Here is a 22,023-nt window from a genome sequence, read left to right as displayed (position 1 = left end):
CTAATTGAAAATTTGAGAGAAAGCGGAAAGGAGATGTTGCATGTGTGAGGAATTTGCGATTTGACTGTTGATTCTTATGTAAAAGTTCGCGAGAAACAAGATGGTGCCACTGGTCTTCTCTGAAATCAACTCCCAAGCTCAAAAAAAGCTCTAAAGTTGAGGCCAAAATGCAGGGGGCATCCCACGCTATCCTGAGACCACCTCTACATAAAGACAAACTCTCCATGTAAAGATAGGGAGCAAATACATTGACAGGGCTGCCACTTTATTGGGGACTCTAAAACTGAAAACACGGCATCACTGCTAATGTATTTGCTCCCTATCTTTGCATGGAGAGTTTATTTTGATGTAGACGTGGACTCTCATGGTAGGGTGGGATATCCCCTCCATTTTGGCCTCAACTTGAGAGCTTTTTGTGAGCTTGGGAGTTGATTTTAGAGAAAACCAGTGGCACCATCGTGTTTCTCGCGTACTTTTACATAAGAATCAATGGTCAAATCGCAAATTCCTCACACATGCAACATCTCCATTGACAGGATAGTGACTATCATTTAGGTACAGTGGCGAGGCGTGAATGATCGATTATCGATATCTCTCCATCCGAAGGTATGGTAAAAAATCGAGTATTTAGGTGTTCCTTGCGAACACACTGTTTATCGACCCTATTCCATATGTTTAAATGGGAGATCAATCGATTTATCGCAAAGCACACCACGCCACTGTTTAGGTAGTCGGTGTCCGGGTTTTAAAGTCGACCGCGTTCGCGGGATATTTTTCCTAAGTCACTGGCAATCAGATTTCGTCTGAGAGAGACGCTACAAAACCATAATTTAGATTAAAAAAACATCCTCTCCGGTAGATATAAATCTACTTATTTCATGATTTCAATATCTTTCAAGCGCTTGGTTTCCCCGCTTTACCTTTTTAATTTAAAATGACTGAAAACATTCGTAAAAAAAACATGTAATAGTTTGCGAGATTGTTCGTTTTTCTCAGTTTTTTTTACCCACTGGAAAAAAAAAACGCATTGGATCTTGAGTCCAGACTCTTGAAAACATGGACAAGAAAAAATACTCTTGATTCAATCGGATTTTTGCTTGAATCAAAACTAAATCCGCTTAAATTAAGAGGCTTGGTTCTTGATTTAAGCTAGATTCTGATTGAATCAAGAGTACTTTTTCTTGTCGATGTTTTTAAGAGTCTGGACTCCAGATCCAATGTGTTTTTTTTCCAGTGCATCCTTCTCTTGGCAAATCTGACTCCCAGCGGCCAAGAATGCCCGTTTTGACGGTTAATATCAATGGCTAAAGTGCAACCACGTACCTCCATCGCGGTGTTTCAAAATGTCCGTTTCAGTTTTATTTTTTCAAAAAGAAACAAGCCAACCTTATAGAGTTTGAATTTTTTCGCAGAACATTCTGCTCATCGAGAAGAAAAACGAAGGAAGCTTTCGATGAATTATGACGTCTAGTTTTTCAAGGAAACAATCAAGTATGACAAGAAGCCTGCAACGTCGCAAATGGAGATACGTGGTTCGGCACCTCGGGCATCGGTATGAAAAGGCGATTTATGACAAAATGAACTATTCTACTGAAATACGTGTTTTTAAGTGAGGAGTACTGCCCCGTGATGTCATCAGATGGCAAATGTCCTCAAAAAAAGGGGGAAAAAAGATTATGCAAGTTAATTTTATTTAGCGCTTCCTTGTGAAGATACAACATTTTCTTGTGCAAATTCTCGATCAAGTCACGTTTTTCAGAATTTACCCATCGTTACCTCGATTTCCAATAAAACAAACCCTACACTTTTTGGTGTCTTTAACAAAGTTGCACCAACTCCGGTAGTTTATTATTAGACCAAGTAACATTTTATTAGACTCAGTAATACTCTGCCGTGCTAATAAGAAAGAACGTAGTATGAACATTCGAGAGTTGACTAATTTCCTTCGATAAGATGTTCATTTTTCAGGAAAGATATGCATATTTTCTCTTGAAATTTTCAGGAATTTTCGGTGGAATTTCGAGCATACTTATCTGAAAAATTGGAAGAAAAATATCTATAAGTTTCCCAGGAAATTCGCATTTTATCAAAGGCAATTTGGCAAGCCTGAAGGTTCATACTGCGTTTTTCCTTAGTAGGGCAGTATTAAAGTAACAATTCGAGCTTCATACTCCGCTACCTCAATCGAAATCGACGATGAAGTCAGGAAAACGCATATCTCGATTTGTGACGTTGCGAAATTCATGTCGTTTTTTAATGTCATACAGAAAAACAGACATCTTGCGTTTTCTCGTGCAAATTTTCTATCGAGTTACGTTATTTCAGAATTTACCCTTCGTCACCTCAATTCCCAATAAATAAACCCCACTCACTTTTTAGTATCTTTAACGGTGTACCAACTCCGGTAGTATCCGTGCATGTCATCGCTGAGCTTCCCCGAGAAGTCAATGATCACCGTGTACTGTCTCTTCATGGTCAGCTCCGGACAGTAGATTGACATCTGCTCGTTGTCCGGGTCCATCGTGAAGTTCGAGAAAATGTCGAAACCCTTCTGGTTCTTGACGGTGACCTTAGAGATCTCGAGACCCCTGCTGTTCAACACTATGTTCGACGTAGGCACGATCACGGTGATCCTGAGCTCCTCATTTCCTTTGAACGTGAAGTCCGTCAAGTCCGTGTTCAGTTTGAGCGTGTACTCCAAAGGTTCCACGTTCTTCGGGAGCCGGTAGATGGTCATGTTGGAGTTCTTTTGCACATTTGGATTCGCGGACTTCACAAGCGGGATTTCAGGCACGAAGGCCGGCGCACTGAAACGGATCAAAAGGGTCAACACTAGGAAAAAGGGACCGCACATTTTGGACTCCATTTTGAAGTTGGGGCACGACAGCGGCCGGTACGGTGCCTCAGCCAGACCGCACTCAAATGGAGAGGCAAGGATCGAAAAATTCTCTCAAAACTCCTCTTCCAGGTTATCCTGAAGATACCGGGCTTATCTCGCCTCTCCAACGCGATAAGGGCATTTATCAGCAATTTACTCGAAATGAGCCCGAGACGGCTATTCAATGCGATTCCGTACACCTGTGTTTCCCTAATTTTATTCCACTCAAATATTGCACTAATTCGTCCTAGGGCTGTAGTGCCGCAGAATTTTGAAACTGAAATTTTCCTGACACATTTTGGTAAAATTCCCTGACAGTTGAGGATATGCCAGATGGTTAAAAGACAAAATTTTAAATAGTTTTCGGGGAAAAATTGTTAATATTGCACTAATTCGTCCTAGGGCTACATTCACACTCGCAGGATTGCCACAGAATTTAGTAACTGAATTTCCGTGACATTTCCCTGACACATTTTTGGTGAAATTTTCTGACAGTTGAAGGTATGCCATATGGTTAAAAAGACAAAATATTTAATAGTTCTCAGCTAAAATCGTTAATATTGCACTAATTCGTCTTAGGGCTGTATTCACAATGCAGGATTGCCACTGAATTTAGAAACTGAATTTCCCTGACATTTCTCTGATTTCCCGGACACATTTTGGTAAAATTCCCTGACAGTTGAAGACATGCCAGTTAGTTAAAGAGACACAATTTTAAATAGTTATCAGGCAAAATTTGTTGTTCGAAACGTTAAACCCATTCTGGAGAGCAAATAAGGGTGGCTTAACGGGTTTCTCCTGACATTTCCAGGTTTTCCCTGACTTTTTAATATTCCCTGACATTTCCCGGTTTTCCCGGTACTTCCCGATGGTGGTAACCTGTAACGTCCCTGAAACAGCTTCTTTCACCAGGAGGGCTCATATGGTTTACATTGTGATTAAATGGACGTATTTCTGCCACACCGAACTATGTGCATTATGAAGTGAGCCCTGTTATGCATATATTGTTATGGATCTCAGGGCTCATGTTTTAGTGCACATAGTTCCGTTTAGCAGAAATACGTCCAAATGAGCTTAAAGGAGATCCTTCACACATACCCCCAAAAGGACAATTTCAACGAATGACGAATATAATTCAACAGTTTTTTGTAAATAGACCCGAGAAAGGTATTTTAATTGCCTTAACCAGACAATTGAAAACGCAGGTTTCGAAATTTTAAGCTAGGTTTGTGCCTACCTTACTGTGTAAAGATCATTGAATTTTCCCTATTGTATTTTCTATTTTTTGCAGTTGCAAATTATTTTAAACCGCCCATGGAGTTCGATTTCCGAACTCATGCAGTGGAATTTCACTCGATGTTTTCTAAAATTTTCTCTTTTTTTTGTAATTCTATGTCAAAGAACTCCTCAAACCTCCCTTGATCACAATGTAAATCATATGGCTCCGTCTCAAAGAAATGAGCTGTTTAAGGAGAGACTATGTATGTAGTCCTCGGAATATTTTACCAATTGAAAATTTTCTCTGTTTTTTCGCTTGAAAGATTTCACGTCATTAAGTAGTTTTATTTATAAGCTTTTGTTCTACTTACACCGTCAGTGAAAGCTGTTAATGGCATCGAGCAGAGTCTATCTATTCCATGTTAATGCTCTTCTAGGACTCGCGACTATCTAAGATAAGCATATTGAGTGTTTTCTAGTCTGGTTCAATACTGGTGAATTCCATATTTTATTCGATGTATTCTTTTGCGCAATTCGTGAAAGACTATGACGGCCCGTCGGATTTTGAGACCATCTCATCAATGAGTATCCTTGTCTTTATTTCCTGTTTTTAGTGTGTCTATCGATGTGCTTTAGCCCTGAAAAAATATGGTTCTTGGTTGCAGTAATAATGCAGGTAATTTCTCAATAATTCTGTGACTAGACAAGGCGCAGAAGGAGTAAATTTAGTGCATAGCGCCACACTGCAACCATTGAGAATCTTTCGTAATAACTTTTGTTAAACACATTTTATATTTCGGGTTTCATTGTTACTATCATGTCATGCTTATTGCATACCTCTTTATTCTTCTTCAATGGCAGGGAACCTGATTAAACACGTTTGTTAAAATTTTCTACAAATCACTTGATCTGATAACTCTACAACGGTGTTCAATTCCAACTCCTAATTTCTTTATGATGAAATCCTACTAGAGGATCCTCAGCACTTTCCTAAACCGTTCAATAGTCGTTTAATCAGCTGATGATCTTTTACTGTCCTCCAAGAAAAGGCATATTGCATTGATGTGCGTTAGGTATTCGCACACAAGAATTAACACTTTGAAAAAACTTTGACAGTGTACGATTAGAATGAGTATCGCAAACCTAAAAACACAGCGTTTTACAGCACTTCACTCGGAATGTAGTTTCGGTGTTATATCAGTGTGATCCCCGATCAAATCTTGGATCGGAATATCTGATGTACAGTTATGATGTGATCTCGGGAATGTTTGAAAACAAATGTTCTAAAATCCAGATATAATCAATAAATTGATAGACTGATAATGAATCGTTACAGATAGTCCTAGAAAGCAATATTAGAGCTTATCAGATAAAAAGATCTGAAATTAATGGTAAACTTGGAGAAAGAGAGAAAGGAAAATTAGAAGAGGATGACGAAGAAAGAGGAACAATGAATTAATCGCCCCATCAACCGGTTTGTAACAACGGAAACTCCCCGTCACATTATAAATTAATGGAAAAAGCAAAGCTTTTATTTCGTAAGACTTAGTTTGATTTTTTGTGAGTCATGCAGTTTCAAAATTTTGGGATAGCTCAAGTTTGACACCGGAAATGCCTAAATACGTCGCTCCTCTGACGTAATAGGGTCTCTATATTTTCACATGAGCCCTGAAGAGCATGCTTTTATACAGAGAACAGAGCTCACGTTGAAATCGAGATACGCCCTTACGTCAGAAGAGCGACGATTAGTCTCCTTATTTACAAGGATCGGTTTTCTTCTTCAAAAATTACGTTTTTAAACTGGAGAAATCTCACAATTTTATTTTACCTCACCGTAAAGAGCAAACTGTATGAGGACATCGCATCGTTACAAAGCGCATGAAGCGGCGCGGCTCGGCGCTACATGTGTTGTGCGCCTTCATTTATTTTGAATACAGCAAGCACACCACGTTTCGCGATAGTGGTACCCATTAAGTTCATGTAACCACAGCGTATAACTTACCTCGTAGTGGTTTTTGCATCCAAGTATTTGTCGAATGGTATACTAGCCAAGTTAAGAGATTAAGCACCACCGGCACATGTATTTTCATCAAAATTCCGCGTAGAACAGGGTGGATACATAAAAAATTTCCAATTTAAAGTCATGAGGCAGCAATTAGCCGGTCAGGTTGGCCTTGTGGTCAGCGCGTCCGACTCCAGACCAATTGATCCCGGGTTCGAATACCGGTGGTGGCGACGAACTTTCGAGGAACGGAAGAGTGGATCTGCAGGAACAGACTCCACTCGGCCTTAATCCCTGAACATTTGAACGTCTGGATCACGGATGTGTAATACTGTGCCCACTGTGCGGTGGCTTTTTATTGAGCGAAAAAAGCCAAAAGTTAACCCAAAATTAGGGAGATCTTCAAGCTCTTAATAAATATTTAGCGCTGTAGCTTACGGATTGCAGCATTATTTGGTCATTTTTGGTTTCTATTCGGATTTAATATTGGTCTAATGGTTTTGAGGGCCAATTTTGGCTGAAAATGTGAGTTTGCTGTCGAATGCCGAAAAATCCGTATCATTTGGCAAAATCGGCCCCCAGATTATTTCGGCCTCAGATTCGATAAAATCGAAATTTAATCGCCATTTATCGCGATTTTTATTTCGAAAATATCGCGATAAATTGTCGGGCGATGAAAGTGCGATTTTATCGCGATAAGATCGAGGATAATTGCTCAGATGTTGATGATCCTGGCGATTTTATCGCCGATAAAACAGCAATATATAGCGATTTTTCCGTTGAGAAACACTACTTGGGAAGCTAGCTTCAAAATTTATAGAGATTTATTTAATTACCACCTTGAAGGTTTCTTTATGAATTAATAAAAAAAAAATGATGCTCGTATGAAGAAGAAAATATGCTTATATAAAGAGAATAGTCACTTACGTCGAGCAGAAACCCGCTTTCATTCCGTGATTTTATTCTTGATTCAAAATAAGATCTTCTTTACAGCATGCTCAAGAATGCCTCTGCCTAAATTGAGTCATTTTTTCTCTGATGAAATTCAAAAATTATGCCAAACGTTATTGAGTACGGACGCGAAAACTTGGTGAGTTTTGTGACTATTGCTCTCTTTTTGTGCCGTAGTATCTTTATTTATTTTGCGAGGAAAGCTCCGTACTCTCAAAGGATGCCTGTCATTGTTGATACGTTGGAGCGTCTTCAATTTCGTATGACGCTGTACAGCATCTCTGTTGCGAAATAGTTGTTTCAAGGGGCGTGGTACGCCCCGGTGGCGGCGGCGGGCGAGTGTGACCAGCGCGATCCGCGCATTGGCGCCTACAAACCTAACAGGGATACTTCACGCATTGCGCACTGCGTGAAGTATCCCTGTTAGGTTTGTAGGCGCCAGCGCGCGACCCGCGCTGACAGCACAACGCTCCGACCCGTGTTCGGATCTAATATTCAAACTCGCAGAGTCAGCATTTTTCAACTCATAATTTTGCAATGTTTGCACTCTGCATGAATTATCCTCATCTAAATCGATGGAGGAAACGTATGTATTTAAGGAAAACATACCGTGTCTTTTGTAAATATTCAGACGATTCCTTGTCAAATTTAATGATTTCCAAAGCACTTTAAATTATTATTTTATATTTTTTGCTTTCACTGTGCTGCAGCGTGGTGTATGCGCAGCCAAAAAAATAGGACGTATTTGACTCTGATAGATCTATGTACAAACGGGTTAAAACCAAAGATTGTGTGTTTCTTTTTTTTTTCTTTGATTCATTTTTGTATGTATGTAGTTCCTTTCAACACAACTACGGTTCATTGAGATTAGTATCGATGCTGTCGCTTCGAAAATTTTAAGGATAAAAATAATACCAAATATTCACCAATGACAATTTGAAATGATGAATCAAAAGGAGAAAGCAACATTTCATTTACTAAATGAGTTATCATAACGACACCTCCTTCTCTCTCAATTTACTCATTTCAATATTGTCCTCATAATTTTACACACGGACTATAAAAAATGACGCTTTGGACCAAGGCACTGATGCCAATTTTATGCAAGGACTATAACTACTGGGCAAAACAGGTGCGAGGACAAAAAACCGTTGACAAAATGTCCTGAAACCGATTCAATAGGCCCCTCCGTCACAAAGATGAAAAACGCACAAAAAATTAGAAACCAAGGCTAAAAATATGATGTTAGCCTTTTTTACCTATTTTTTGTGCGTTCCACGGGTACCTCGTTACATTTGGGACTATTATGCATCTTTGTCGTTATTTGTTCCTTATTCATATCCCTTTAAAATTTTCCGCTCAGCCGCCACTGAGCCCATTTTCTCATAATTCACCGGAAAAAAAAAACACATTGGATCTAGAGTCCAGACTCTCAAAAACATCGACAAGAAAAAACACTCTTGATTCAATCAGATTTAAGCTCAAATCAAGCACCAAGCCTCTTAATTTGAGCGGATTTCCTTTTGATTTAAGCTTATATCTGGTTGAATCAAGAGTCCTTTTTCTTGTCAATGTTTTCAAGAGTCTGAACTCTAGATCCAATGTGTGTTTTTTTTTTTTTTTTTTTTTTTTTTTTTTTTTTTTTTTCTTTTCTCCAGTGTAAGGTCGGTATATAAGTAAACCACATTGGATCTAGAGTCCAGACTCTTGAAAACATCGAGAAGAAAAAATACTCTTGATTCAATCAGATTTTTGCTTAAATCAGAAGGAAATCCGCTCAAATTAAGAGGCTTGGTTCTTGATTTGAGCAAAAATTCGATTGAATCAAGAGTATTTTTTCTTGTCGATGTTTTTAAGAGTCTGGACTCCAGATCCAATGTGTTTTTTTTCCAGTGTATCACGGTAGCTGGACGGGTCCCGGTCGGCGCTGCCAGACGCGTGGCGTCGTGTCGCGTTGCGTGGGCGGGCGTCGGTGCAGAGGCGTCGCGGCCCGGGCGGGCGGTGGCGCGCTCTATTGCTTGGCCGGTTGCAGGCGATCGCGGCGCCGCCTCGAGTAACTTCCGGCACCGGGCCATGGCCCGCTCTCGCGTTTCGGATTTCTGGAGTTCGCGTTTCCGTCGCAGTCCGGGAGCACGCTTCGCGTTTCTCTCCGCCGACGGCGTTCCCTCGCGCGACGTGTCGCCGGTCCCGCGATCCCGGTCTCCTCGACCACGTGAAAGTTAAAAGCTCAAAGCTCCACCGTTGATCCACACCCTCGCTCCTATACTCGCCTTGGCCCAGTTGATTTAGATTTCTCGGTAAAGATAGTACTCTGGAAGATTCTTCAGTTTTTTTCGTTTTTTTTTCAAGTTTTTTTACGTTTTTTTTTTTTTTTTTTTAAATATTTAACGAGAAACACAAAAATAGCTTCTTTTTTTGTTTTGATTTTGGAATTGAAAAGCAACAAAGAAATGAAAATTAAATGAAAGTTGAATGCTCCACCGTTGATGTACACCCTCGCTCCTATATTTGCCTCGGCCCAGTTGCTTTAGATTCCTCGGTAAAGATAGAACTACGAAAGATTCCGCAGTTTTTTGGTTTTTTTCCCCAAGTTTTTTTACGTTTTTTTTTAAATATTTAACGAGAAACGTAAAAATAGCTTCTTTTTTTATTTTGATTTTGGAATTGAAAAGCAACAAATAAATGAAAATGAAAAAAAAAAGTGGATACATTATAAGAAAAAAACCCCTGGGATTCGTTTTCATGCTTTAGATCTCTCGGTAAAAATAGTACTATGAAAGATTCCTCAGTTTTTTTGTTTTTTTTTCCCAAGTTTTTTTACGTTTTTTTTCAAATGTTTAACGAGAAACGTTAAAATAGTTTCTTCTTTGGTTTTTATTTTGGAATTGAAAAGCAACAAATAAATGGAAATGAAAAGAAAAGTGGATACATTTTCAGAAAAAAAAACCCGGGATTCAGCCTTACTGGGTACAATGCTGCCGACCGAAAATTAAACGCTGTAACTGCACTCTGTATGTGTTAATTGTTTCCCCTAAAAAAACTAAATTAAAGTTTTACAGTAAACCTCGGCGTATCCGAACTAATGTGGCGGTCGGCCATTTTGGATAACGGAAAGGATCGTTCGGATAATCTGGAGTCAGTCGGCTAGTCCTTTTCGTAAAATGAATGGAAATTCGATGAAATTGATGCAAACTACTATAATTTTATCCTTTTGTAAACAAAGTTAGTAAACACATATTTAGCATACTTATACAAAAGTTTGTTTAGTGTCTTACTACTTAAAATAATCCATGCCGTTCTTCTACGCACGGCCAGCCGCCAGTTTTTTAGCTGCTGTCCTCCAATTACGGTAGCATAGGAGTTGAAGTATACGCATGTGTGCTATTTCACTAACGATATTTGCTAATCAATTAAATCAAGGAGAACTAGACTACATTTTGCAATTGAAAACATTAATCTTCGGATCAGTTTAGGAACAACGTATGTACCATTAGTTTCCTTTTGTACATACGTGTTTTACGGATGAGCCAGAAATTTTAGTTCCTAATTGCAAAATGCAGTCCAACTGTGAAGCACGGAAATCTTCCGCTTATAATTCCTACTGATTTAATTCATTGGTAATAGTTTATTTTTAGAATAAATACGCCCACTTATGTAAGATAAATGCAAAATTTGGAATGGAATTACAGCGTTTTTGCCTTGAACGACAGAATGGGGCCTTGGTTAGCGTGCGAGCTACAGTACTTCGTTGCAAGTTTCTTTTTCAACATGTCAAATGAAAAAGCACCCTTGGTACAACTGGAAATTCAGCAATGAACTGCAAAATCATTCATAATTACTCTTAATCAATTAAAATCAGCTAAACGGCAAAAGCACAAATGGCACCATTTGTAAGAATTGCGTTTCATTACAACGACCTTAAATATACTTGCTAGTAACTCGTATAGGACAGCTACTTTCTAATTTTCCCAATTTTAAACGTTAATCGCCTGGCGCGTAAAATTTGAAGAAGGAACGCGTATTATGATTACAATTATGAGAAAACGCTATTTAAAATTCTAGTCCATCATGTTCACACAGAAAAAAGTATGGTTTAAGGTACTGTGATATGAGTAGTAATCATCAATAGAATTTATGCTAGTAAATATCGTAGCTCTAATAAAATTCACCAAAAATATGGTCAACACTACCAGATACATGGTAATCTTTACCACACAGTATCATAAATCTAGTTGAATCATGATATAATTTACCGAACTTCTGATAAAATTTGCCATGTTTTTTTCCAGTTCTCTTCTGGTATAAAAATGAATATAAATGCTCGCAAATTATTCTTCATGGCATTATATAAGAGAGAGATTTTGCCGTCGAAATCTAAAATCCAATTTCCTGATTTGACTAAAACCGATTCGTTGAAAATTTTGGCGCTGTGAACTGAGGTCTCTTTTCCAATTGATGATCTTAATTTAGTAGAGACAGATAGAGAGAACGAGGAAAAGTGGAGGTAGGAAGACAAGAAGAAACAACAAAGAAAAGAAAAGATGAAGAGGAATAAGTATTAGCACACGAGAGAAAGGAAAGAAAAAGAGGAAAATTCCCCCTTCCCCCCAATTTCTTACCGCTGACTTTTTGTGGTAGGTTGAGGCAATTCAGTTAAATTGTAAAGGTGTAGATTATTTTCTTAAGTTACATTTTTTTTCACTCCAGAGAATATTCTTGATATTTTGTGCTTTTGAGACTTGGTTTAAATGATTTCATACTTTGTATGCTGCCCAAGGTAATCCCTGTAGTAAAAGGGAGAGACAAAAGAAAGACAGGAAAAAGATCAACTGTAAAACAAATTCGAGCAGTAAAGTTAGATAGCTCCAGGTTGAAGAAACAAAATCCGAGTGAATTTATGAAAGCTTTGTCAAAGCATTTGAGTTCTCTCATCGTTTGATGCTTGAAAGGCATTTCGACCAAGAAGGCACAAGTATAAGGCTTTAGAAGCTTAAGTCCGTTCCATAACAAAATTAATCATTTTTCTAATTTTAGAGCCACCTCTCTCGACATTCTGATCTCTGAGTCATGAGTATCGATTGAAAAAAGGCCTAACTGGAAGAACTGCTTTTTGTCTCTTCCTATTTTCAAATAAAGCCAATAAATAAGGTCTTCCCTTGATTTTATAGGCACTGATTTTTTCACAGAAAGCCGTCTAACTTTGATCAACCGACTTTTTCTTTGTTTCCACTTACTCTATTTCTTTTTTTCTTCTTCCTTTTCTTTTTTCTTCTTCTCCTTCTTTTTCTCCTTCCATGCATGTTTGCTCTGCTTAAAAGAGGATTGAGATTCATGTTTTAAATATTGCCTTAAATAATTTGTCAATTGATATTGCAGAACAACATTTTTCAGAAAATATTTATACGAAATACTGGCGGGTGCTTTCCTTCAAGGTTGAGTGAATTCTTCTCAACTCGCGATAATTTTTTCGGTAGTTCGACTTACCGCGAAAATGAAAAGGAAACAATGATAATCTCCATAGCGTGAGCAATTATCAATACTTTACGTATCGTAAAATTTTTTCTGTTCACATGACTTACATTCTTACGAATGGAACCGAAACAGATGTGTTGAGCGTGATATAGTTGAAATTCTCTGTGCTAAGGAATGTCAAGAATATACTGTAGGAAAAACGTACCAAAATAAACACGAATTATGTTTAAACGCATATACGCAAACCTACACATCAGTTCCAATTATTTTGAATTTGTCTAACTCTTTATTATTTCTTGATTCGTTTCAGTTAACCAGAATTAACCGAACTGCATTTAACTTTGCCTAAGTTTCACCCAAGTTTTATCTTTTTTTTTAATGGTAGAACGAGCATTTTAACGGCTCAACATTTTTCATGAATCTTCTCCAATGCATATCTACTTGAAAAACATACAGACGAAATGTCAAGGGGAGGAAGTTTACTCAGTTGTTTCGCAAAGATGGAAAACACGAGATGAAATCAGGCAACGTGGCATGTAGTTGAGCTAATTCTGGTTTAAACCATCTATATTTCAAAATTAACGTTTTTGAAATTCTTTTCCCACTTTGATAGCAAGTGTAAAAGTACATGTTCGAACATAAGTGCGACATTCTTCTTCAATCGGAGATTCAAAGCGGTGAACGTGAACCGAAACAATCAAACTCTTTATCCCGAAGTTTCAAGTGGTTTATGCGAGTTCGTTTCTTGATGAGAAAAGTTATTCCGTGACCCTCTGAGTTTAAGATTTTTTTCTCACGCTGTAATTAAAGCCAGTTTAGTGATAACTTTTACGAGTTAACCTAAAAACAGACGTTAGATGCAGTGCGTCTCTGTCATCAGGTTTTTGTAACGTTATCAACAATTCCAGCGTCTCTCAATGCAGCTCTTTATACATCCATAAAGCAATTTCAGGTATGATTTTATGATATTAATTTTATTTTCAAGCATGCGCATGCGCCAAATATTTTGAGAACCAGGCGAGTTTACGTTGTCGTTTGCATTTGGAAGTTTTATTTGCGGTTAGTAGAGGCCCCGTGGCATAGCAGTGGTCACAAAGTTTGAGTAAGAAACGGCTAATATTCTGATCCCATTTTGAAGATCCGATCGAGTCACTTAATTTCTACTATACATTCGTCTTTTTGACCATATTTCGATTCATTTAACCCTCATCCTTTTAAATTACTCCACTTGATTCTCAACCATGATTCTCGTTCTTCCCTTGACTCCATCTACAAGTAAATTAAATCGATTTAGCTTCAACATGGAAACTCAAGATCACTATCGTGAACAGTGTCAGTGTCAAAATCAATGGTACATTCATATTGTTTTCCGCTATGATGATATCATTGAACTATCAAAATGTCAATACCTTCCTAAAAATGTTTCATTCCTTTTAAGTGGTGGGAACGTATTACAACATTTTTCAACATTGAATATTGGCATTGATGCAGCGATGCTGAAAGTGCAACAAAATCATGGAGTGCATGTTAGCACGCCATTTGTTGCCCCTTCTCTTTATTTTTTGAAAACCAAGTAATTTACCTGCAATTAAGGGGTTATGCACACACATTTACCAACTTAAAAACACATATCACACAGAAAAATTGAGTAATGACCATTAGCTATACACACACACTCATCCTGGTTGCTGTTATTTTATTTTACTCCAAGATTTAATTGTGAATGCATACGTTCCTGCATACTTGTTTCATAATTATAAATCAAAATCAAATCCAATATCAACGCCCGGACAAAAGAGTTATTCATTATTTTTACATTTATAACCGCGCTGCTGAACGCAAAGCCTTTTAATTATTAAATAATGACTGTTCGGAAATTAAGTTTGACGGATCTTATATCCATTACATTCAGAGCAATTTTGGTTAAGATAAATCAATATTTGTTTGGCAGAGCTTGCGGCCTATTCGAGCGGTTTAGTATATTGTTTTGAGAATTAAAAGTTATGAAAATAATGCAAATTCCGCGAGGTAAATCGTGATATTTCACAAAATTGTGAAATTATTGAAAAGCACGAAACCATAATTTCGGAGGCTGGGTGTGCAACCCGTACTAAAATCATCTCACAACACAACATTTTTATTTTGTATTAATCCTAGAATTTGAAATCTTACTCTCGTGTTTTATACATAACAACGGCGAAACTCCTAAACCACGTATCACGTTTGCGGTATTTTAGAATCTTCGCCTCTAGTTCGTTTTATTAACTCGTTGATTTCCAAGACTTTTTTTATGCGCAAAGTTCCAAGTCGAATCAAATCGACCCGCACTTAAATACATCGATTTTGATAGATTTTCAAATTAGGGCGCTTGAGCGACCTCTAACTAGGTTTTTACTTTTCTTTTCTTTTTTTTTCAAAATGATCATTGATTTGGACACATCATGGCACATTTTAAGCAAACTTTCCCTTGATTTTTCTCAAAGTTCAAGAATAAGATTTACCTCAACACGGGTTGATCACAGCGTATGGATACAACTGGACTACATTTTGCAATTTGGAACTATAAATTCCAGCCCGGTTCAAAAACAACGCATGTACCATTAGTTTCCCTATGCATATAAGTGTTTTTTCAAATGAGCCAGAATTTATAGCTCCAAATTGCAAAATGCAGTCCAACTATTCGCGCTTGATGAGTGTCCTTATTACATGAGCAACATTGAAGACGTTATGAAGTGAGTCGTGACTTCGCGAAGCTCCGCTCTATTTTGTCAATATAGTATCGCTTAGATTCGGGAAAAAAGCCAAACAACAAGGCCCAATCACGTCTCTTCTTATCATCGGCTGAGTTTCTCACGTAGACGTTGAACCACACCACTTTAAAAATAATACAAACGGAACCAACACAATATGGAAATATAGCTAGGGAAATGATTCGCGTTGATGACGGCGCAGAGATACAACTATTCGTGATTGTTGGATATCCGTGTCGCATCTGCAAAATTGAAGGCGCGATGTCACGAGGCTCTACCAGGTAGCCAGTTCTATGGGTTAAAATGAAGTTGTTAACTCACATTGAGTAAATACTTCATGTTCATGTTAATGTGAGTTGACAACTTCATTTTAACCCATAGCACTGGCCACCTAACAAAACAAAAAAATATTTAAAGTTGGGCTGGTAATGGACCACTAGATAAGGTACGAATTTCAGCATTCTGATACATGTTTCTTAACCAAAATTTCACGTAGAATACGATGCGCACAACAAAAGTTACCGCAATTAACTCCTTACGAAGATATTTAATGATTCTTGATGCGTAAATGGGCCTGTTGCAAACTTTTGCTAGAGCAAAACTAAGAGTTGTTTCTTATAGATAATGCCTCAAAAATCACGATGAGCGCATCGGCAAACTCTGAAATGCACTCATAACTTCACAAACTTCGTAAGAAATTTGCGGTTTTTTGAGCTTCCCGCTTCAAAAACGATACTACGGCACAGGTGAACATTTTGTAAGAGGAGTCGTTCCATTGTCGGCAAAAATCATCATAGCCGACGCCAATCCGCCAAAACACGTTTGATGGGACGAGATAACACCTGAACTGGATTAGACCAGATAACAATCGGTGTGTTAACGTTCATATTTTCCACGCCCGAATTGATTGACCTTGAACTCTCCTTGAATTACGCGCGGAACTGCGTGCAAGCGTCGGCCATGATGAATATCGCCGACGATGGAGCGACTCCTCTAACAAAATGTTCACCTATGCCGTAGTATCGTTTTTGAAGCGGGAAGCTTAAAAAAACGCAAATTTCTTACGCAGATTGTGAAGTTATGAGTGCATTTCAGACTTTGCCGATGCGCTCATCGTGATTTTTGAGGCATTATCTATAAGAAACAACTCTTATTTTTGCTCTAGCAAAAGTTTGCAACAGGCCCATTCAAACCACCCGCTCATGAAAACTCAATGCTCTACGTGATTCACATCACGCGCTAAACGTTATCATGACAGTCTCTGCGATATTAAAATCTGGCAACCTCAATCTTGACGTTTTGGCTCAGCAGTAGCAAATTGCTTATAGTTTGAACAACACATGGTGGGAAATGAACATTACTCAATTGAGAAGCTTGCTGAAATCGTTGTAGTGCGCGATTTGACTCACGTAGAGCTTTGAGTTTCTTGTCAGCGGGCAGTTCAAATTTCTCGTGACCAATGTGAAATAAAAACGTTAATATCTTCGTTTGGAGTTTGTTTCAGTAGTTTTCGTTGCGCGAATCGTGATTTTCGTGAAATTCTGGGTAAGAAACATGTATCAGAATGCTTAAATTCGTACCTTGTCTAGTGGTCCATTGACAATATGAAACACACATTTCATCAATATCGGCAATTTTTGAGAATATTTACACGTGAACATAACGATTCTTTTGATAAAGTTTTGCTGTCCTCCCGCGCTCTAAAAAGTCTATCCCTGAGGTCCCTTTTCTCTTTGACGGTCACATCTAAAAATAATAACTAACGCCCATATTTCTTTCGGCGAGCAGTGTTTTCCGACGTGTAACTACAGAAGCAGGAAACTCAACTGGACGTGTTTATGCTAAAAGGAACTATGTGCATTGGGTTTGCATGAGACATAGTTCCTTTTAGCATAAATACGTCCAACTGAGAGTAAGATCACAACGTTTCTTTCGTCTAGTAGTGTTTCTTGCGCGGCATAGTTTAGTGAATTTCTCTCAATCAGTGATTCCACTCCACCAACCTTTATATCTTAACCGCTAACCGCAGACAAGACGCCGGGAACATGCATGTCCAGCACTGTTGCCAACTTCGGTTAAAATTCACCGGTTGACGCATCCCTTCGAGAAATTTAATTTCGATCACCGGTAAATCCCAGCTTTCCTCGTTGCAAAAAGGCAATCGTCGCTGTGTACCCTATTTTATCACCTCCCACCCACGGCACTATACTATAGGGTGTCGCAGCTGTAACGTCAAACAAGACGTTTCAACGCAATTGCGTTGGAGGGCGCTTCTTTCAGTGGTATGCAGAAGGAAGAAATGTAGTTGCCCATACTTTTTCAGTGAAAAAAGAACTATAAAAAAAAATTCTCCCCGGCGAGGTATGCAACCCCAACCTCCGGGGTTGAAGCCGGGTGCGGTGGAACTCAGCCACGCTGGAAACGCTATTGCAAATTGAGAAACTACACTATTTAACTAAAAAATGGACTTTAAGGTCGGAGCGGCGTGTTCAGAAATGGAGATGTTGCATGTGTGAGGGATTTGTGATTTGACCATTGATTCTTACGTAAAAAATCGCGAGAAACACGATGGTCCCGCTGGTTTTCTCTGAAATCATCTCCCATGCTCAAAAAAAGCTCTCAAGTTGAGGCCAAAGTGGAGGGCGTATCCCGCCCTACCCTGAGAGTCCACCTCTACATCAAAACAAACTCTCTATGCAAAGATAGGGAGCAAATACATTAGCAGTGATGCCATGTTTTCAGTTTTGGAGTCCCCAAATAAAGTGACAACCCTCCTAATGTATTTGCTCCCTATGTATGCATGGAGAGTTTGGTTTGATGTAGAGGTGGACTCTCAGGGTAGGGTGGGATATCCCCTCCATTTTGGTCTCACTTTGAGAGCTGTTTTTGAGCCTGGGAGATGATTTCAGAGAAAACCAGTGGCACCATCGTGTTTCTCGCGAACTTTTACATAAGAGTCAATATGGTCAAATCGCAAATCCCTCACACATGCAACATCTCCATTACGTGCGCTCATTGGCCATACGCTTCACAGCTGTTTTTTGAGGCTTCATGTTAGCGCCTTGGCCCAATGGATTGGCCTTGAGGCAAATTAGTATTCGGATTCTCATGAATTAAATCAATCAATCGTTCAATATAAACGTCTAATTTAGGCTTTTATGGCCGGAATAGGTCTTCTTGAGCAATTTTCCACCGTGTTCATTATTATATGTTTATTAAGGAGAACGCTGCATGGGATCTTTCATGAAATACGTAGTGCTCCACGTGTAAAGAGGGGGGTCTATGTCTGCGTCACAAGCGTGTTACAAAGAGAGAAACGAGTCCAGGGCTGTAATACGCAACGCTAATATCGGCTATTTTTTGACGTGTTATCATGAAAATCGAAGCTAGGTGTAAAGTGTTCATTCATAGCTCATCACACAACGCCACTTTTAAGGAAGGAGGGGTTGAACAGAGCTTTACGTAATTTTCCCAAGAGGAGTGCAGATCTGTGTTACGGGTGCGTCAGGGATGGGCCCTTTTTCAGCGTAACGTATTTCATGAATGGCCTCCAGACCTATTTTCCTCTGCACTGAAAAAAAAAGTTCGTTTCTATAAACAGAACGTTCGGTGTTCAATGTCATCCCAACTATTCGGTTTGTCAAACTGAACTCTCATTCGTGTCACCAAACATTCGGTTCTTATGACCGAACTTTGTTCGTCAGTTCACTATACTGTTGAAGCTCGATTCCACGAATCAAAATCCCGGTTTGACAAACCGAACAGATGGTTTGACAAACTGGACAGATGGTTTGACAAACGGAACAGATGGTTTGACAAACCGAATTAGTTGGAATAATATGGAACACCAAACTTGCTCATACGACCGAGCTTTTTTTCAGTGTTTTAATTCGACCAAGTTCCATTTCTCCCAATTCATACCGAATTTCGTCGACGTTAAAAACTGCAACACCCTGTATACGAACGCTGTGCGGGAGACGTCGGTTAACCCAGCAGCGAGATTTTCAGCCCGCGTTTGCAAATTCCGCGAAATCGCACCCACGCTGCGTCAGGTCCTCTTTTCGCGTGAGCTGCGCTAATAAAAACAAGCCGAGGTTTTCCACCCCCCTCCTTCGACCCCCTCCTCCCCGCCGGCCGGGGCCTGGGTCATGCAATAGCTCACAAAGCGCTTCCTATGGGCAATATCCTTCTTTGATGACTTAATACAGTCGCTTCATGCTTCACTAACAAAGAATCTCAAAGTAGGGCCTAGAAGAATCCCACACCCCCTCCGTCCCCTACTCCAGCCTTTAGCGCTGACTCCGCCGCACACTGGATCGAGTTAATAGGAGAGGTCGGACAAAATTTGGAAACTTTAAACGAATAAAACTCCGTTTATACAAAACTTTGAGGTTCTAAAAGTAGTTCCATTGGTCTCCTTGTGAAATTTTCTTCCAGAACCACCCCTTGAAGTTGAAAATATGACGACATGAATATAAAAATTTGCATTTTTAGTCGAAAATTTCATGTTCGACCTCTCTAATTGACTCAATCCATTGTGCGCCGCCCCGATAAGTGACGCAGTGCTGCCGTGCCGAAGAAAAACAGTGTAAGAATATTTTGACGTTGCCGTATTTCCTCTGATTAAACACGAATTTTCGAGAAAACTTGTCAACTTCGTGTTGGCTACATTTTTTGCGGAAGCCCTGTCAACACTACTAGCAAAAATTCACGGAACTTTGCGCGAAAGTTAGGTTCCGTAAACCTATCTCTATGTGGACAAGGTCCTCCATTTATAAGAAATGAACCAAAAAATTATGAAAGAACAAACGTAAATGTGGTTTAATAATTTTAACTTCCACCGCCGCGCCGTGCTGATCGCACTTCATGTTTGGCGCAATGCGTGATGTATTCCTACACTCTTGTAGGCGTTATGCCTTTCACGCCGACCGCTGCTGAACGCACTGTGTTTGACGCTATGCGTGAAGTATTCATGCAGTCTTGTAGGCGCTAATAAGATGTTTCACAGCCATTTTTTGCAATACATACATCAGGAAACCAACCCTGAAATGAGACTCTGAGCGAAATCCGCGCCCCTTTTTCACTGCCGTAAGTCGGGTGCTTAATCTGATCATCGGATCTACATCACCGAGCACCGGTTGATACCGCGCTCGCGTTCGTTTGTGTCCTCCGCGACCCGACAAAGCTCTCGCTCCGTGCGAATCGCTCCCTGTTTTAAATTCGAGGCCGCCCCGCTCCCTTGATTAATTAGACATAATTTAATCTCGCAGCAAGGCGGCTCGGCGACCAGGTTTGTTCGCTCCCCATTGTCGGGGGCCGGGCGGGGGTTCGTGGAAACGCCCCCCGCTGATCTTCGTAAAAAAGACACGATTTAATTTCGCACGCAGATAAATCTGTTACGAGGGATTTTCACGGAAAAGCGCCCCCTTTGGTTCTGCTCCGGGCCGCGGCGTTGTCACGTCGATCGCGTTTCACCCCGCGCTGAAAAAAGTTTGGTAAAAACCCTGAAAAAAAATTCTCGGCGTATTTACCAAGGCCCGTTGGTACCTTTACCATATCACTTTTTTTTTACCAATTATTGGTAATTTTACCAAGGCAGACTGGTAAGCTTACCTAAAAATTGGTATTTTTACTGTTTTTTTTTCAGGTAAGAATACCACTTTTATTGGTAATCGATTCCCGGTAACTTTGCCATTTTATCTCTGTAATTCTACCACAGTCGATAAAAAATATCGGCGTTTTTACCAAGGTCCAATAAAATTACCGAGAAAGTTCAATAATTTTACCGAAATTTTTTCTGTAAAATTACCAATTCCATAAATGGTAATTTTACCAAGAAAAAATTAGGATCAAATAGAACCCTGAACTCTTGGTAATTTTACCCTTTTCTTAGTAAATACACCGAGATTTTTCTTTAAGTGAATTAGAACCGTTTTGCCGCGCTGAGGAGGAACGCCGTATGAGCATTCGAGAGTTGCCAAATTTACTTCGATAAAACGCTTATTTTTGAGGAATATTATGAAAACTGCCCCTTGAAATTTTCAGGACTTTTTGATGGAATTGCGAGCAAATTATCTGAAAAATTGGAGGAAAGATATTCATAAGTTTACCACGAAATTCGTGTTTTATGAAAGGAAATTTGACAACGCCTGAAGGTTTATACGGCGTTTTTCCACAGCACGGCAGCGTTCTGGTGGAGTGGGACTTAATTCTATTCGTTGCTTGTAGCAACTGTGGGCCTGTTTGGTGTTAACACTGACATTTTATTTAAACTTTTTTAAAATTGATTAAAGTGTAAACTAGGGACATACTTTTTTAATGTACAGCGTTAAAGAGGAGCATAAAGGCATACACGCATTTATTATAGACTCATTGTTAGCCATTTCTAGGGACACACCAACTACACTGACAATGATGCTTTTTTAAAGTTGTAAAGTTCTGACCTGCAGACATAAAAAGTTCAGTAAAATCGAACCGCTTAGGTGATACGCAACTTTGGTCTCTTCGGATGTCGTAGTTTACAAAATCTCTTAGTTAATCAAAGCAAAGGGGACGATTTCAAAATTTCAGCTGAAGTTAGCAATCCAGAATATGTAATTCTACGAATAAAATAATTACTCCTTGTCACAATACGGGTACAAAATCGCCAGATTATGAGTCAACTTTCCCTGGAAAGGTTTCCCGTCAATACTTTTTTTTTACTTATTTTATTTTTTTAAATCAAACTCGATGAAAATCGCCTACTCCTCTGA

General features: G+C 39.2%; 2 protein-coding genes across 6 annotated transcripts in view; one reads left to right on the top strand and one right to left on the bottom strand.

Moving 5' to 3' along the window:
- The window catches only part of LOC109030231 (aminopeptidase N), a 39,247-nt gene extending 36,300 nt beyond the window's left edge, over positions 1-2,947 (bottom strand). For all 3 annotated transcript variants that reach the window (XM_019041082.2, XM_019041083.2, XM_019041084.2), the window contains exon 1: positions 2,373-2,947. In XM_019041082.2, the coding sequence (XP_018896627.2) occupies positions 2,373-2,866 (494 nt within the window). In that variant the 5' untranslated portion in view covers positions 2,867-2,947. The remainder of the gene's footprint in view (positions 1-2,372) is intronic.
- The window catches only part of LOC109030233 (prolactin-releasing peptide receptor), a 384,812-nt gene that overhangs the window by 2,284 nt on the left and 360,505 nt on the right, over positions 1-22,023 (top strand). Inside the window, exons 1-2 of one of the 3 annotated variants that reach the window (XM_019041086.2) lie at positions 9,152-9,346; positions 13,135-13,473. The exons of 1 other annotated variant lie outside the window; for it this stretch is intronic. The gene's annotated coding sequence lies outside the window, so the exon portion shown is untranslated. Of the gene's footprint in view, positions 1-9,151; positions 9,347-9,516; positions 9,589-13,134; positions 13,474-22,023 lie in introns of those variants that run through there. One more of the 3 variants, XM_072303433.1, reaches the window with a different exon arrangement.

This window comes from Bemisia tabaci, chromosome 8 (assembly GCF_918797505.1).
Source record: "Bemisia tabaci chromosome 8, PGI_BMITA_v3".
In the NCBI taxonomy this organism is placed as follows: domain Eukaryota; kingdom Metazoa; phylum Arthropoda; class Insecta; order Hemiptera; family Aleyrodidae; genus Bemisia; species Bemisia tabaci.
The sequence above is the reverse complement of the archived record's forward strand: the minus strand, read 5'-3'. Positions and strand labels throughout refer to the sequence as shown.